The sequence below is a fragment of the Mya arenaria genome, chromosome 5 (assembly GCF_026914265.1).
Source record: "Mya arenaria isolate MELC-2E11 chromosome 5, ASM2691426v1".
Taxonomy (NCBI): Eukaryota; Metazoa; Mollusca; class Bivalvia; order Myida; family Myidae; genus Mya; species Mya arenaria.
This window is the reverse complement of record NC_069126.1, coordinates 16,464,909-16,481,769: the sequence shown is the minus strand read 5'-3', so window position 1 is coordinate 16,481,769 and position 16,861 is coordinate 16,464,909. Positions and strand designations below refer to the sequence as shown.

The window sequence follows — 16,861 nt, the reverse complement described above, 5'->3', positions numbered from 1 at the left end:
AAACTCACACGTAAGACTATTGTCACGTGCCTTAAGTGAGATTTTACGAGATTTAAAAGATGGAGGTGGGTGAAAGTATTCTTTTATATTGTAATTTCGTTTTCGCTGTATTCAATGTGTTTACGTCAATCAAGTTTACGTAAACGTAAAAGAATCGTTTACTACAACATTTGCTTAGTCATGTGTAGGCTTAATTTGTAAATTCAAAGACCCTGGAGTGACAGGAACCCCCTGCATTTGGACTCGACCACCAAGGTCATTCGCGAGTGGGCCACTCCACTTTGACAAGTCATGTTAATTTGTAGGGAAGTCGGCCAAGTCCATTTTAATGTCAGAAATATAAACAATTGAAAACTTTCGAAGTGAAATTCTGACAATATTGTCTCTCAGCCATGATCAGTCATTTGTAGAGCAGTATTATTGAAATCTGTAAAAAATAAAAATGGTTGCCACTTGAATAATAAAGACAAGGGAAATAATTTAAAAAGAAAGACTTTTGTCAACTTATATACAGTTGATGATGAAGTGTAAACAAAAAATGCTCATTTTTTCAATCTTTATTTTTCACACAATCACTACAGAGTTGCAGACATTTTCCAGTAAGTGTCCAGTAAAGTTATAAAAAAAAGAAAAAATGCCATTTGTCTCAGTTTTGTTGTGACCTGCTTGTCAGATAAATTTATTTCAGTTCAACATGTTACTTCATAGACTTGGAATATCATTTTTTAAAGCAGGTGGTAGTTTCAGACTAGGACTGCTTGTAAAAGAATATCAAGATTAAAATGAAATCATATGTCCATTAATTTAGTATCTTAGCTGTATCTTTGTCACATTCAATTGTATTTTAATCAAATTTCACGTAATTGTAGGCCACTGCGAGAAGGTTTACTGCATATAAGATTTGTGCTCTCATCTCAAAGATTAGGGTCACACTTGATGTTCAATGTTCAGCAATTTGTATTTCATAGCAATACTTTGTGTCCCATTCATAACATTTTAATATGATTTCAATCAAACTGCTAAGAATTGTAGGACTGTTAGTGGGATTTTTTTTGCTCATATTTATGCTCCCACCTCAATGGTCACGGACATACTTGTAGGTCAATGTTCCAAGATATAGATTTTATAGCAAAGTTTTTTTTGTGTTGGCTATAAATGTTTACAATTTGTATTTGAATTTCAAAGATTTTAAGAGCATGATGAGCCGGTTTGAGATGCATTCAATTGCGAAGTCTCATGGAATGGTTATGTTCACTCTTGGAGGTGATTTGCTTTGCAGTTTTGCTGAAAATGGTTTTCATAGATTCTTAATAGCATTATTTCCTGTTCTGCCCATAGCTTTGTAAGTCAGTAACTATTCATGGGATTTCAATGAATTTCATATCTGTTAACTATTAATATGATTTCAATCTTACCTCTCTTACCTCTTTTACTTGGTAGAATAACTTTGGAAAGTGTGTCACACATAACCTTCATGCAAACAGCTTGAACAGCAAGGTCACACTTACATAATGATTGGATTTATTCACCAATACTTGGTACAGCAGTATATATAATATATATATATATATATATAACAAAGTTAACATTAAATACATTTACAAACATATAATATATTGGATAGTATTGAAACGACAGCAAAGCTTATACAATTATGGTTGATGACAGCTGTTATATATTGATTGTCATATAAATCAAATTTTATTCTTATGCATTGTTTTTCAGTCATCATTGACATGCAGAATATCTCCAGATATTCAACAATAACTTCTCCAACAGTTTTTGACAATGGGTGACTCCAGTTCCGACAGACCCCCACCCTGGGCTTCAAACAATTTTGGGGCTCCCCAGGGTGAGGATGAGCCAAGCAGCAGCTCCATACCCTCCTCGTCAGGAGGGGGAGGGGCTGACCACCAGGTCCCAGACTTCGCTGACATGTCACCAGCATCATTTGTCCAGGCAGCGTATAGGGCTGAACAACGCTATCAGTCTGATAGTGATGGCTTGCCTGGTAATGTGATCTTAAGACACTGGGCTTTGTGCTCATATATTTTAATGCAATTTATGCACCAAAACGCTAATGATATGAGCATTGTCTTTAATATGATGCATTGATGCTACATTTTTATGCCCCCACAAAGTGGCGGCATATAGGGTTGCCCTTGTCCGTACGTACGTCTGTCTGTCTGTACGTACGTACGTCCCGAAGATTGTTTCCGATCTAATTCTTGAAAACCGTTTGTCCAATCCTCACCAAACTTTAAACACATGTTTGTGACCATAATATCTTGATCAAGTTCGATAGTCATGGAAATCGCTTTAGTCATTTAGGAGTTACGGCCCTTTTTTGCCAAAAATACTTCAAAAATATATGTTTCCAATCTAATTCTTGAAAAGTATGTGTCCAATCCTCACCAAACTTTACATACATGATTGTGACCATAATATCTTGATCAAGTTCGATAGCCATGGAAATCGCTTTTGTCATTTAGGAGTTACGGCCCTTTATTTGCAAAAAAAGACTTGAAAAATACGTCCCGAAGATTGTTTCCAATCTAATTCTTGAAAACTGTTTGTCCAATCCTCACCAAACTTTTAACACATGTTTGTGACCATTATATCTTGATCAAGTTCGATAGCCATGGAAATCGCTTTAATCATTTAGGAGTTAGGGCCCTTTATTTCCCAACAATACTTAAAAAATATCTTATCCGATCTAATTTTTGAAAAGGATGAATGGCGCCATATAACCTATACAGTCTTGCGATGCCGTAAAACCCAACTCAACTCAACTTATCCTATATGTGCAGATCATCCTGAATAATCATTATGGCTTATTTTCTGTGACAAAAAATCGAAGTGGGGGCATCCGTGTCCTATGGACACATTTCTAGTCTTGTTCTCAGTTGAATGGCAATATAGGATAATTGCTCAAAGCTGTACAGTTAAATTTCTTATATATAATATGTTAGGGTTGCTTTAAAAGTATATTTGCAATTATCCAATGCCACCTCTTGTAACATAATGAAAGCATTAATATTTAATTTTGTCAATCACTATTATATGATATATATATAATATAGATTTACATTTTAATTGCCTTTTGCAGGCCGATATGCTGCTGATAGTTACAGTGTACAGTCTGTCCCACATGTTTCCATGTCAGCCTCCAACCATGTATACCAGGTGGCTGAATCTTCCTACGAGGCCCCGCAAGACCCCTACCAGGATATGGGCTCCAGCAATGAGGCCCAGATTCTGCAGGAAAACTACTTGGACAACCCGCCAGTGGCAAGCAGTTCTCCGGTACAGTCTGCTCATGTGTGTAGTTTAGATTATCACCCTTTCTTAGCTTGCTTGCTTCCGTTCGTCCTTCCCTCAGTAATTGTTAAGATAGTTTTATTCAGAAAAAAAAGAATAATGTTTAATCTGTTCTTTGTGCTGTATGGTATTTATAAGAGTATACAAATTGTTAACCAACAGTCAGTACTAGTTTGTACATTTTTGTTTTACTGATCATCCAATTTGCACGACATTTTTGTTAAGTCTAGACTTTCCTGGGTTTCATGAAATCTGATTCCAATGTTACCCCGAACCTTGTTAAATTTATTATTTGGCAAAAAAAAACAATTTAAAAAAAAAGAAGTTATTGTGTTGTTTTAAACATAACTTTAGCAAATGATGCAAAACAAAAATATTTTCCTTCTTTTTCACTGAACAATAAAGAAATACTGAATTAAAATTAGATATAGATAGTTGGGTTTTTTTGGAGTGACCCCTCCTTCTCCAAAGTTCTTATTTTGCGAATGTCTAGCATTTCACGTACAAAGTATGTGGATTTATTATTTTTAAAGGTAAGATATGTTGCCACATTTGCATTATATTATATCTTAGGCCCATATTTTATCATAAAATGTTTTTAGCACTAAATTTGATTTTTTTGTGCTAATTTGTGGGGTTGGAAGTGAACCTACCTTTGTATCTGAATATTTCTTAATAGATGCGTTACCAGATGCATCAGCTAGTGGTCAATGCCCAGAGCCAGCTGGGTACCGAGTCTAGAGTTCTCTCCCCTGATGTAGACAGCACTGTTGGCCAATCAGGAGCCAGCATTCTACACAGGCAGCCAATCACATCGCGAGGAATCAGACTGCAACAAGTAAGCTGGAGCACGTTACATGTACTTTGATACAATATTTTTTTTTAGAATATTGGCTATTTTTTGAATGTTTGATCAGTCAGAAAGCAATTTAATGCAGAGACTAATGTGAAAATAAGTTCATTATTTAAAAATATATTGAAATCATAGCACCAAGCTAACATTATTTTGCATGTTAGGTATGAACAAAACGATATCATAAAATACAAAATTCATGTCATGACCTATTTTGCAGTTAGGTATGCATGGCGTGGCTATGTCGTTTTCGCAAGGTGAGGTGTCGGCCTCAGATGACCCTCCGATCTCAAGTAGAGGTCATCTCCATGGCGACAGAGAGCTAGGTCAAGGTCACCATGATGACATGGGTCATGTTCATCATGGAGAAGTTGGGCAAGGTCATGGTGAAGTGGAAATAGCTCACTCCTATCAAAGAGGTGATTAAGGAACTATATTCTTATGTCATGTGGACTAATCTTTTTTTAATTCCAATGTATTGTTTTGTATAAGCAGAAAACTACCTTTGGTTAAAGCTGTAGAATAATTTAGATGTTTTTTTATATAGACTCATTTTTGTAATTTTTATTATTTATCATTTGAATAAACAAGTACATTTTTTTTCTTTAAACCAATAAAGCTTTCATTTACATCAAGAACTCTGCATGACTGCAGTAACGATAATTATGTCTGTGAAGAGAAAATACCACATCGATATGGGATATACAGTTATCAATATCTTTATAATAACAGGTGCATCACTGGTGATGGAAGATATGGAAGGGGCCGTTAGTTCCCTGTCTGGATCTGGTCCCAACGAGGCAGAGGTCACGGTCAGACAAATAAACAAGGTACTTTAAGTTGTTTTTACATACAGAATAAACTACTTAATACTAATAATACTACTACTACTGATGGTATTTTAATCAATTTTGTCAGATAGTTTTGAGTAAGTATACCATAGCCCTATTAATTGGGGGTTAGAATGAAAATATAACACATTGTTTTCCATATTTTGTTCATATTGTAATGTAGGTTGATTTACCAGTCAACAATGTAATTATTTAAACTTTTCAAGATGATTTGACGAGGTTTATCAGTTGTTCCATTTGATAATGCAACAATTTGCTTTTATTTGTTTTGGAAATATAGGCTTACTTTCGGGGGTCAACTGACTTTTTGATAAACAACTGTTACTGGCAACTGGTCAAGTCAACTGATTGTATGATTGACAACAGTTACTGGCAATTGGTCAGGTCAACTGATTGTATGATTGACAACAGTTACTGGCAACTGGTCGGGTCAACTGATTGTATGATTGACAACAGTTACTGGCAACTGGTCAGGTCAACTGATTGTATGATTGACAACAGTTACTGGCAACTGGTCAGGTCAACTGATTGTATGATTGACAACAGTTACTGGCAATTGGTCAGGTCAACAGATTGTATGATTGACAACAGTTACTGGCAATTGGTCAGGTCAACTGATTGTATGATTGACAACAGTTAATGGCAACTGGTCGGGTCAACTGATTGTATGATTGACAACAGTTACTGGCAATTGGTCAGGTCAACTGATTGTATGATTGACAACAGTTACTGGCAACTGGTCAGGTCAACAGATTGTATGATTGACAACAGTATGATTGACAACAGTTACTGGCAACTGGTCGGGTCAACTGATTGTATGATTGACAACAGTTACTGGCAACTGGTCGGGTCAACTGATTGTATGATTGACAACAGTTACTGGCAACTGGTCGGGTCAACTGATTGTATGATCGACAACAGTTACTGGCAACTGGTCGGGTCAACTGATTGTATGATCGACAACAGTTACTGGCAACTGGTCGGGTCAACTGATTGTATGATCGACAACAGTTACTGGCAACTGGTCGGGTCAACTGATTGTATGATCGACAACAGTTACTGGCAACTGGTCGGGTCAACAGATTGTATGATCGACAACAGTTACTGGCAACTGGTCGGGTCAACTGATTGTATGATCGACAACAGTTACTGGCAACTGGTCGGGTCAACAGATTGTATGATCGACAACAGTTACTGGCAACTGGTCGGGTCAACAGATTGTATGATCGACAACAGTTACTGGCAACTGGTCGGGTCAACAGATTGTATGATCGACAACAGTTACTGGCAACTGGTCGGGTCAACAGATTGTATGATCGACAACAGTTACTGGCAACTGGTCGGGTCAACAGATTGTATGATCGACAACAGTTACTGGCAACTGGTCGGGTCAACAGATTGTATGATCGACAACAGTTACTGGCAACTGGTCGGGTCAACAGATTGTATGATCGACAACAGTTACTGGCAACTGGTCGGGTCAACAGATTGTATGATCGACAACAGTTACTGGCAACTGGTCGGGTCAACAGATTGTATGATCGACAACAGTTACTGGCAACTGGTCGGGTCAACAGATTGTATGATCGACAACAGTTACTGGCAACTGGTCGGGTCAACAGATTGTATGATCGACAACAGTTACTGGCAACTGGTCGGGTCAACAGATTGTATGATCGACAACGGTTACTGGCAACTGGTCGGGTCAACAGATTGTATGATCGACAACGGTTACTGGCAACTGGTCGGGTCAACAGATTGTATGATCGACAACGGTTACTGGCAACTGGTCGGGTCAACAGATTGTATGATCGACAACGGTTACTGGCAACTGGTCGGGTCAACAGATTGTATGATCGACAACGGTTACTGGCAACTGGTCGGGTCAACAGATTGTATGATCGACAACGGTTACTGGCAACTGGTCGGGTCAACAGATTGTATGATCGACAACGGTTACTGGCAACTGGTCGGGTCAACAGATTGTATGATCGACAACGGTTACTGGCAACTGGTCGGGTCAACAGATTGTATGATCGACAACGGTTACTGGCAACTGGTCGGGTCAACAGATTGTATGATCGACAACGGTTACTGGCAACTGGTCGGGTCAACAGATTGTATGATCGACAACGGTTACTGGCAACTGGTCGGGTCAACAGATTGTATGATCGACAACGGTTACTGGCAACTGGTCGGGTCAACAGATTGTATGATCGACAACGGTTACTGGCAACTGGTCGGGTCAACAGATTGTATGATCGACAACGGTTACTGGCAACTGGTCGGGTCAACTGATTGTATGATCGACAACGGTTACTGGCAACTGGTCGGGTCAACTGATTGTATGATCGACAACGGTTACTGGCAACTGGTCGGGTCAACTGATTGTATGATCGACAACAGTTACTGGCAACTGGTCGGGTCAACTGATTGTATGATCGACAACAGTTACTGGCAACTGGTCGGGTCAACTGATTGTATGATCGACAACAGTTACTGGCAACTGGTCGGGTCAACTGATTGTATGATCGACAACAGTTACTGGCAACTGGTCGGGTCAACTGATTGTATGATCGACAACAGTTACTGGCAACTGGTCGGGTCAACTGATTGTATGATCGACAACAGTTACTGGCAACTGGTCGGGTCAACTGATTGTATGATCGACAACAGTTACTGGCAACTGGTCGGGTCAACTGATTGTATGATCGACAACAGTTACTGGCAACTGGTCGGGTCAAGTGATTGTATGATCGACAACAGTTACTGGCAACTGGTCGGGTCAAGTGATTGTATGATCGACAACAGTTACTGGCAACTGGTCGGGTCAAGTGATTGTATGATCGACAACAGTTACTGGCAACTGGTCGGGTCAAGTGATTGTATGATCGACAACAGTTACTGGCAACTGGTCGGGTCAAGTGATTGTATGATCGACAACAGTTACTGGCAACTGGTCGGGTCAAGTGATTGTATGATCGACAACAGTTACTGGCAACTGGTCGGGTCAAGTGATTGTATGATCGACAACAGTTACTGGCAACTGGTCGGGTCAAGTGATTGTATGATTGACAACAGTTACTGGCAACTGGTCGGGTCAACTGATTGTATGATCGACAACAGTTACTGGCAACTGGTCGGGTCAACTGATTGTATGATCGACAACAGTTACTGGCAACTGGTCGGGTCAACTGATTGTATGATTGACAACAGTTACTGGCAACTGGTCGGGTCAACTGATTGTATGATTGACAACAGTTACTGGCAACTGGTCGGGTCAACTGATTGTATGATTGACAACAGTTACTGGCAACTGGTCGGGTCAACTGATTGTATGATTGACAACAGTTACTGGCAACTGGTCGGGTCAACTGATTGTATGATTGACAACAGTTACTGGCAACTGGTCGGGTCAACTGATTGTATGATTGACAACAGTTACTGGCAACTGGTCGGGTCAACTGATTGTATGATTGACAACAGTTACTGGCAACTGGTCGGGTCAACTGATTGTATGATTGACAACAGTTACTGGCAACTGGTCGGGTCAACTGATTGTATGATTGACAACAGTTACTGGCAACTGGTCGGGTCAACTGATTGTATGATTGACAACAGTTACTGGCAACTGGTCGGGTCAACTGATTGTATGATTGACAACAGTTACTGGCAACTGGTCGGGTCAACTGATTGTATGATTGACAACAGTTACTGGCAACTGGTCGGGTCAACTGATTGTATGATTGACAACAGTTACTGGCAACTGGTCGGGTCAACTGATTGTATGATTGACAACAGTTACTGGCAACTGGTCGGGTCAACTGATTGTATGATTGACAACAGTTACTGGCAACTGGTCGGGTCAACTGATTGTATGATTGACAACAGTTACTGGCAACTGGTCGGGTCAACTGATTGTATGATTGACAACAGTTACTGGCAACTGGTCGGGTCAACTGATTGTATGATTGACAACAGTTACTGGCAACTGGTCGGGTCAACTGATTGTATGATTGACAACAGTTACTGGCAACTGGTCGGGTCAACTGATTGTATGATTGACAACAGTTACTGGCAACTGGTCGGGTCAACTGATTGTATGATTGACAACAGTTACTGGCAACTGGTCAAGTCAAGTGATTGTATGATTGACAACAGTTACTGGCAACTGGTCGGGTCAAGTGATTGTATGATTGACAACAGTTACTGGCAACTGGTCGGGTCAAGTGATTGTATGATTGACAACAGTTACTGGCAACTGGTCGGGTCAAGTGATTGTATGATTGACAACAGTTACTGGCAACTGGTCGGGTCAAGTGATTGTATGATTGACAACAGTTACTGGCAACTGGTCGGGTCAAGTGATTGTATGATTGACAACAGTTACTGGCAACTGGTCAAGGTCAAGTGATTGTATGATTGACAACAGTTACTGGCAACTGGTCGGGTCAAGTGATTGTATGATTGACAACAGTTACTGGCAACTGGTCGGGTCAAGTGATTGTATGATTGACAACAGTTACTGGCAACTGGTCGGGTCAAGTGATTGTATGATTGACAACAGTTACTGGCAACTGGTCGGGTCAAGTGATTGTATGATTGACAACAGTTACTGGCAACTGGTCGGGTCAAGTGATTGTATGATTGACAACAGTTACTGGCAACTGGTCGGGTCAACTGATTGTATGATTGACAACAGTTACTGGCAACTGGTCGGGTCAACTGATTGTATGATTGACAACAGTTACTGGCAACTGGTCGGGTCAACTGATTGTATGATTGACAACAGTTACTGGCAACTGGTCGGGTCAACTGATTGTATGATTGACAACAGTTACTGGCAACTGGTCGGGTCAACTGATTGTATGATTGACAACAGTTACTGGCAACTGGTCGGGTCAACTGATTGTATGATTGACAACAGTTACTGGCAACTGGTCGGGTCAACTGATTGTATGATTGACAACAGTTACTGGCAACTGGTCGGGTCAACTGATTGTATGATTGACAACAGTTACTGGCAACTGGTCGGGTCAACTGATTGTATGATTGACAACAGTTACTGGCAACTGGTCGGGTCAACTGATTGTATGATTGACAACAGTTACTGGCAACTGGTCGGGTCAACTGATTGTATGATTGACAACAGTTACTGGCAACTGGTCGGGTCAACTGATTGTATGATTGACAACAGTTACTGGCAACTGGTCGGGTCAACTGATTGTATGATTGACAACAGTTACTGGCAACTGGTCGGGTCAACTGATTGTATGATTGACAACAGTTACTGGCAACTGGTCGGGTCAACTGATTGTATGATTGACAACAGTTACTGGCAACTGGTCGGGTCAACTGATTGTATGATTGACAACAGTTACTGGCAACTGGTCGGGTCAACTGATTGTATGATTGACAACAGTTACTGGCAACTGGTCGGGTCAACTGATTGTATGATTGACAACAGTTACTGGCAACTGGTCGGGTCAACTGATTGTATGATTGACAACAGTTACTGGGAAATGGTCGGGTCAACTGATTGTATGATTGACAACAGTTACTGGCAACTGGTCGGGTCAACTGATTGTATGATTGACAACAGTTACTGGGAAATGGTCGGGTCAACTGATTGTATGATTGACAACAGTTACTGGGAACTGGTCGGGTCAACTGATTGTATGATTGACAACAGTTACTGGCAACTGGTCGGGTCAACTGATTGTATGATTGACAACAGTTACTGGCAACTGGTCGGGTCAACTGGTTGTATGATTGACAACAGTTACTGGCAACTGGTCGGGTCAACTGATTGTATGATTGACAACAGTTACTGGCAACTGGTCGGGTCAACTGATTGTATGATTGACAACAGTTACTGGCAACTGGTCGGGTCAACAGCTTGTATGATTGACAACAGTTACTGGCAACTGGTCGGGTCAACAGATTGTATGATTGACAACAGTTACTGGCAACTGGTCGGGTCAACAGATTGTATGATTGACAACAGTTACTGGCAACTGGTCGGGTCAACTGATTGTATGATTGACAACAGTTACTGGCAACTGGTCGGGTCAACTGATTGTATGATTGACAACAGTTACTGGCAACTGGTCGGGTCAACTGATTGTATGATTGACAACAGTTACTGGCAACTGGTCGGGTCAACTGATTGTATGATTGACAACAGTTACTGGCAACTGGTCGGGTCAACTGATTGTATGATTGACAACAGTTACTGGCAACTGGTCGGGTCAACTGATTGTATGATTGACAACAGTTACTGGCAACTGGTCGGGTCAACTGATTGTATGATTGACAACAGTTACTGGCAACTGGTCGGGTCAACTGATTGTATGATTGACAACAGTTACTGGCAACTGGTCGGGTCAACTGATTGTATGATTGACAACAGTTACTGGCAACTGGTCGGGTCAACTGATTGTATGATTGACAACAGTTACTGGCAACTGGTCGGGTCAACTGATTGTATGATCGACAACAGTTACTGGCAACTGGTCGGGTCAACTGATTGTATGATCGACAACAGTTACTGGCAACTGGTCGGGTCAACTGATTGTATGATCGACAACAGTTACTGGCAACTGGTCGGGTCAACTGATTGTATGATCGACAACAGTTACTGGCAACTGGTCGGGTCAACTGATTGTATGATCGACAACAGTTACTGGCAACTGGTCGGGTCAACTGATTGTATGATCGACAACAGTTACTGGCAACTGGTCGGGTCAACTGATTGTATGATCGACAACAGTTACTGGCAACTGGTCGGGTCAACTGATTGTATGATCGACAACAGTTACTGGCAACTGGTCGGGTCAACTGATTGTATGATCGACAACAGTTACTGGCAACTGGTCGGGTCAACTGATTGTATGATCGACAACAGTTACTGGCAACTGGTCGGGTCAACTGATTGTATGATCGACAACAGTTACTGGCAACTGGTCGGGTCAACTGATTGTATGATCGACAACAGTTACTGGCAACTGGTCGGGTCAACTGATTGTATGATCGACAACAGTTACTGGCAACTGGTCGGCTCAACTGATTGTATGATCGACAACAGTTACTGGCAACTGGTCGGCTCAACTGATTGTATGATCGACAACAGTTACTGGCAACTGGTCGGCTCAACTGATTGTATGATCGACAACAGTTACTGGCAACTGGTCGGCTCAACTGATTGTATGATCGACAACAGTTACTGGCAACTGGTCGGCTCAACTGATTGTATGATCGACAACAGTTACTGGCAACTGGTCGGCTCAACTGATTGTATGATCGACAACAGTTACTGGCAACTGGTCGGCTCAACTGATTGTATGATCGACAACAGTTACTGGCAACTGGTCGGCTCAACTGATTGTATGATCGACAACAGTTACTGGCAACTGGTCGGCTCAACTGATTGTATGATCGACAACAGTTACTGGCAACTGGTCGGCTCAACTGATTGTATGATCGACAACAGTTACTGGCAACTGGTCGGCTCAACTGATTGTATGATCGACAACAGTTACTGGCAACTGGTCGGCTCAACTGATTGTATGATTGACAACAGTTACTGGCAACTGGTCGGGTCAACTGATTGTATGATTGACAACAGTTACTGGCAACTGGTCGGGTCAACTGATTGTATGATTGACAACAGTTACTGGCAACTGGTCGGGTCAACTGATTGTATGATTGACAACAGTTACTGGCAACTGGTCGGGTCAACTGATTGTATGATTGACAACAGTTACTGGCAACTGGTCGGGTCAACTGATTGTATGATTGACAACAGTTACTGGCAACTGGTCGGGTCAACTGATTGTATGATTGACAACAGTTACTGGCAACTGGTCGGGTCAACTGATTGTATGATTGACAACAGTTACTGGCAACTGGTCGGGTCAACTGATTGTATGATTGACAACAGTTACTGGCAACTGGTCAGGTCAACTGATTGTATGATTGACAACAGTTACTGGGAAATGGTTTGGTCAACTGATTGTATGATTGACAACAGTTTCTGGCAACTGGTCGGGTCAACAGCCAAATGATTGTTTGATTGACAACAGTTACTGGCAACTGGTCGGGTCAACTGATTGTTTGACCAGTTAATTAATTCCAATATATGTATTATTTCTTTAACTCTAATCTAAGACTCAATCATTGCCCACATGTTTACCTACAGGCCGCAAGACAGGCATCAATGGACATAGAATGTGGGGAACCGGACACCACACAGACAGACGAGGAGTTTATTGGTGTGTTATACTCGAAGAAAATTTGGTTTTTACTTCAAATATTGATTAAATAACAAAAATAATCTGAACATTTATACAACTGAACAGTTTCATTTGTAGCTTGTCTGTTTTTTTAACAATCTTTACTTAAACAATGTTATATTAAACAATATTCAAATCTATAGTTAATTTGATTAACATGTTGCCCAAGACAATGTACATTACAAGGTTAAATAATTATTGAGATACTCGCCTTATCAACTCAAAATCAACAGACAAGCTTTTTTGTTTGGTTCGTGGGACTCTTGTTTTTAACAGTGTGCTCTAGATAATTGCTTTTCAATCTTTGTTTGATATTGTCACTCACCCTTTATCCTATGTATTTCACAAATAACTGCATTACTGGGCCCGCCTTTCATGTGTTTCATTGAAAACTTTTAATTATTCTCCAGGGAACCAGTATAGTAGTGAAGGGGAGGAAGACCTTTCCCAGGTTATACCAAGCCAGCCCCAGCATAGCAACATGGGATATGTCTTAGAGCCACACCAAAATATTCTGGTATATACAAGAATGATAATGTTTGTTAGACAATTTTTTTTGTCATACATAATAACATATAAGGGCTGAGGCATCTTTTTATTTTGAGTTTTGTATATGAACGGTTATACATTTTTCTGTGTTAGTTTTGAGCTTGACTATTGGTAAAAAAAAAGGAATCTATACTACTCACTCCATTATCTGCATCAGGATAAAGTTTTAGGACAAGTTGGCATATTCAAATATCTCCAATACCCTACATTCAATACACTAAATACTTAAGCCAGTTGTACTAGACCATCACACAATTAGGTTATATAACTCCATATAAACCCTAAATACAAATTATTGCCCTTGTTTGACTTTTTTTTACTGCTGAAGTTCTTGTATCAATCATTGAAAACCGTCGCATTATGACGTTTCTTGTTTACTTTTTAATTTGACTTTTTTTCTTATTGCTTTTGGCACATATTACATGTACATCAATATTGTATTCATTCTAAGAAAAAACGGTGTGAAGTTGAGCGCGCTGTCCTATGACTGCTCTCATAATTATAATTCAAAATTTTCTCTACCCTTGATGGATTTCCTATATTTGGACGTCATATGGAATGTCTTCAAACGCTTTAATCATGATTCTGTTTGATTTCCAGACATACAGGCTGGCAATGCAGTCATCGGATGCAATACCAGTGTCAGCCAATCAGATTTCAGCTTCAAATCTCCCTGACAACTACCCATCCAGGAGTTCCGCCCTTCCTGTCAGTTTTGTCTCCAGCTCATCAACAGCAATCTATCCAACCAGCATTCAGGCTGGGAGCCATCAGCAGATATCAACCAATCAAATGAATTTGCCAGTCTTATCATCCAATCATACTCCAGTTATGTCCTCCAATTATATGCCAGTTTTGACAGCAGAACAGAATTCATCCTTCTCAACAAGTCATGTTCAAGAAAACAATCAGGTGGTTTCAGCTATGGGTGTTAATGTTAGCCAAGAAATGTTTACAATGGAGAGTAAACCTAGAATAGAGACTTCAGGTATGTTTTGTTGAAGGAAGCACTGAAATACAATGGTTGAAACAAACACAAGCCTGCAAGCCATCCAACTGTTACATTTTTTACAGACTTTAAAATTCTTCAATATTATTTACTAGTAGATGCAATTGTTACAAACTATTTTGCCAAGTACTAGAATAAGAACATGGGTTCATGAATCCAATAGTCTGATACTTTAAAGACCAGTAGATTCATACATGTTTATCATGTGCATGTTTGGAGTTTTCTTGCCAAGATTTACTGCTTATATCTTTCTGAAAAGCTCCTAACTGTACAAGTAAAAGGCAATAAATCACATCTTTATCAAAGTTAACTACCCTCATGCAAGTAAATGAGTGTTGATTGTCACACATGTATATATATTTACAGGCCTTCCGATAATGGCTGGCTATGATGAGGGCGGTCTGGACTCCACCAGTCAAGGAGAGCCCCAGCCCAGCACATCCAAACCAACCACAGTAAGGACATGTGGATTCATTTGAACTTGAGTTTAATTGAATCTCAACTGAGGTTACTTATTGAGAATTTTGGGAGAAAATGGGTTAAATCACACCTTGCAAAGGTCTTTTCTTACTCTTTCCATTGTAAACCAAACTACCAAATTTTACGATACATAATATGCAGTAATTCTCCCCAGGACATTCAGATTTTTTTAGGCGTTTTTTTTCTCCCTTTTTTCTGCTTATTACTTATCCAAACGTTAATCTACTGTAACAGTCAAATTTAGTATTAAGACTCAGACAAATGAATAATTATTATCATGTCCTAAATTAAAATTTAACAAAATCTTATTTTGAATAATTCTTTATAAGTAGTGTCCACCAAGAAACAAGATGCTAGAATCTTTATTTAAAGTCGAGTATATATATATGATAACAAGAAACATTAACTCATTGAGCTATTTTCAGACATACATTCTGTCTACCAAGAAAAAAAAGATATAAGGCTAAAAAGATATGCAGGCACGTCCTGTTAACGGGAGGAAGATGTTATTTGGTTTGGTTCATTTGTAAATATTGCATTGTAACCCACAATCTGTTCAATAACTTTTTTAACTGTAAATTTATGATACCAAACTAAAATGTCGATCAAAGAATATGCTTTTCGCCACATACCGTGAATGACTAGGTATTAGACGTACTGGACCAATACGATGGTTCAAAATTTAAACAAAAAGTCCACTTACCAGGCAAACGTTTATACAAGAATTGGTAATTTTTATTTTAAATCATCTTTAAATTTATGATACCAAACTAAGATGCCAATCAAAGAATATTCTTTTCGTCACATACTGGACAAAGACGTTCTTCTAAATTTAAACAAAAAGTCTACTTGCCAGACAAATTTTATACCATAATCTGTAATTTTATTTTTATTTATTTTTTTCAACTGAACATTTTTCTCACTAAATGTTTGCATCAAACCAAATTATGTCCTCCCCCTGTCCCCATGAACACTTTTAATCCTTAATGCCCCTGACTAAAAAATCACATTTCAGAAATAAATAACCAGGCCCAGGCATACAGCTCCTTTGTGGAGCTATGCCAGTGGAGTTGATTGCTTTTTAGTTATGGTTACTTTATATCTTGCAGGGGGTAAACAGAAGGAAATCTACCCGCATCGCAGAGCAGGATGACACTGGCATCTTCCAAGCAAAGCCGGAGTATAAACCTAGGCCCTATGATCCGAACAAACTGTGTATGTGATCTTATTTCATTAAGCAAAACTAACTTAAACTTGATATTACAAAATGATTTTTTTTTAATTGTGATTTTCCTAAAGATTATTTCCAATAAAAGTCTCAAAATTCTGTAAAATGAAAAATTATACAAATGTTGCCAAAACAAAATACTAGTAAGTGTTGTTTATTTAAGATTGGGAACTTTTGAAAAAAAATATTGTCACCTTAAACACTCCATTGGCTGCGCATATGATTCAATCCAAGAACAAATTGATCGATAGGATTAAAGCTATTTAATTTTTACAG

At 39.5% G+C, this 16,861-nt stretch overlaps 1 protein-coding gene across 3 annotated transcripts in view; it reads left to right on the top strand.

Annotated features, from left to right (window-relative positions):
- The first annotated feature begins 30 nt into the window (after positions 1–30).
- LOC128234716 (PR domain zinc finger protein 10-like) overlaps positions 31–16,861 on the top strand; it is a 28,068-nt gene continuing 11,237 nt past the window's right edge. The window contains exons 1-11 of one of the 3 annotated variants that reach the window (XM_052949142.1): positions 31–65; positions 1,726–2,011; positions 3,110–3,321; positions 4,001–4,159; positions 4,395–4,593; positions 4,907–5,004; positions 13,226–13,298; positions 13,730–13,836; positions 14,469–14,856; positions 15,244–15,332; positions 16,467–16,572. In XM_052949142.1, the coding sequence (XP_052805102.1) occupies positions 1,789–2,011; positions 3,110–3,321; positions 4,001–4,159; positions 4,395–4,593; positions 4,907–5,004; positions 13,226–13,298; positions 13,730–13,836; positions 14,469–14,856; positions 15,244–15,332; positions 16,467–16,572 (1,654 nt within the window). In that variant the 5' untranslated portion in view covers positions 31–65; positions 1,726–1,788. Of the gene's footprint in view, positions 66–298; positions 600–1,725; positions 2,012–3,109; positions 3,322–4,000; positions 4,160–4,394; positions 4,594–4,906; positions 5,005–13,225; positions 13,299–13,729; positions 13,837–14,468; positions 14,857–15,243; positions 15,333–16,466; positions 16,573–16,861 lie in introns of those variants that run through there. The other 2 variants (XM_052949143.1, XM_052949140.1) reach the window with 2 other exon arrangements.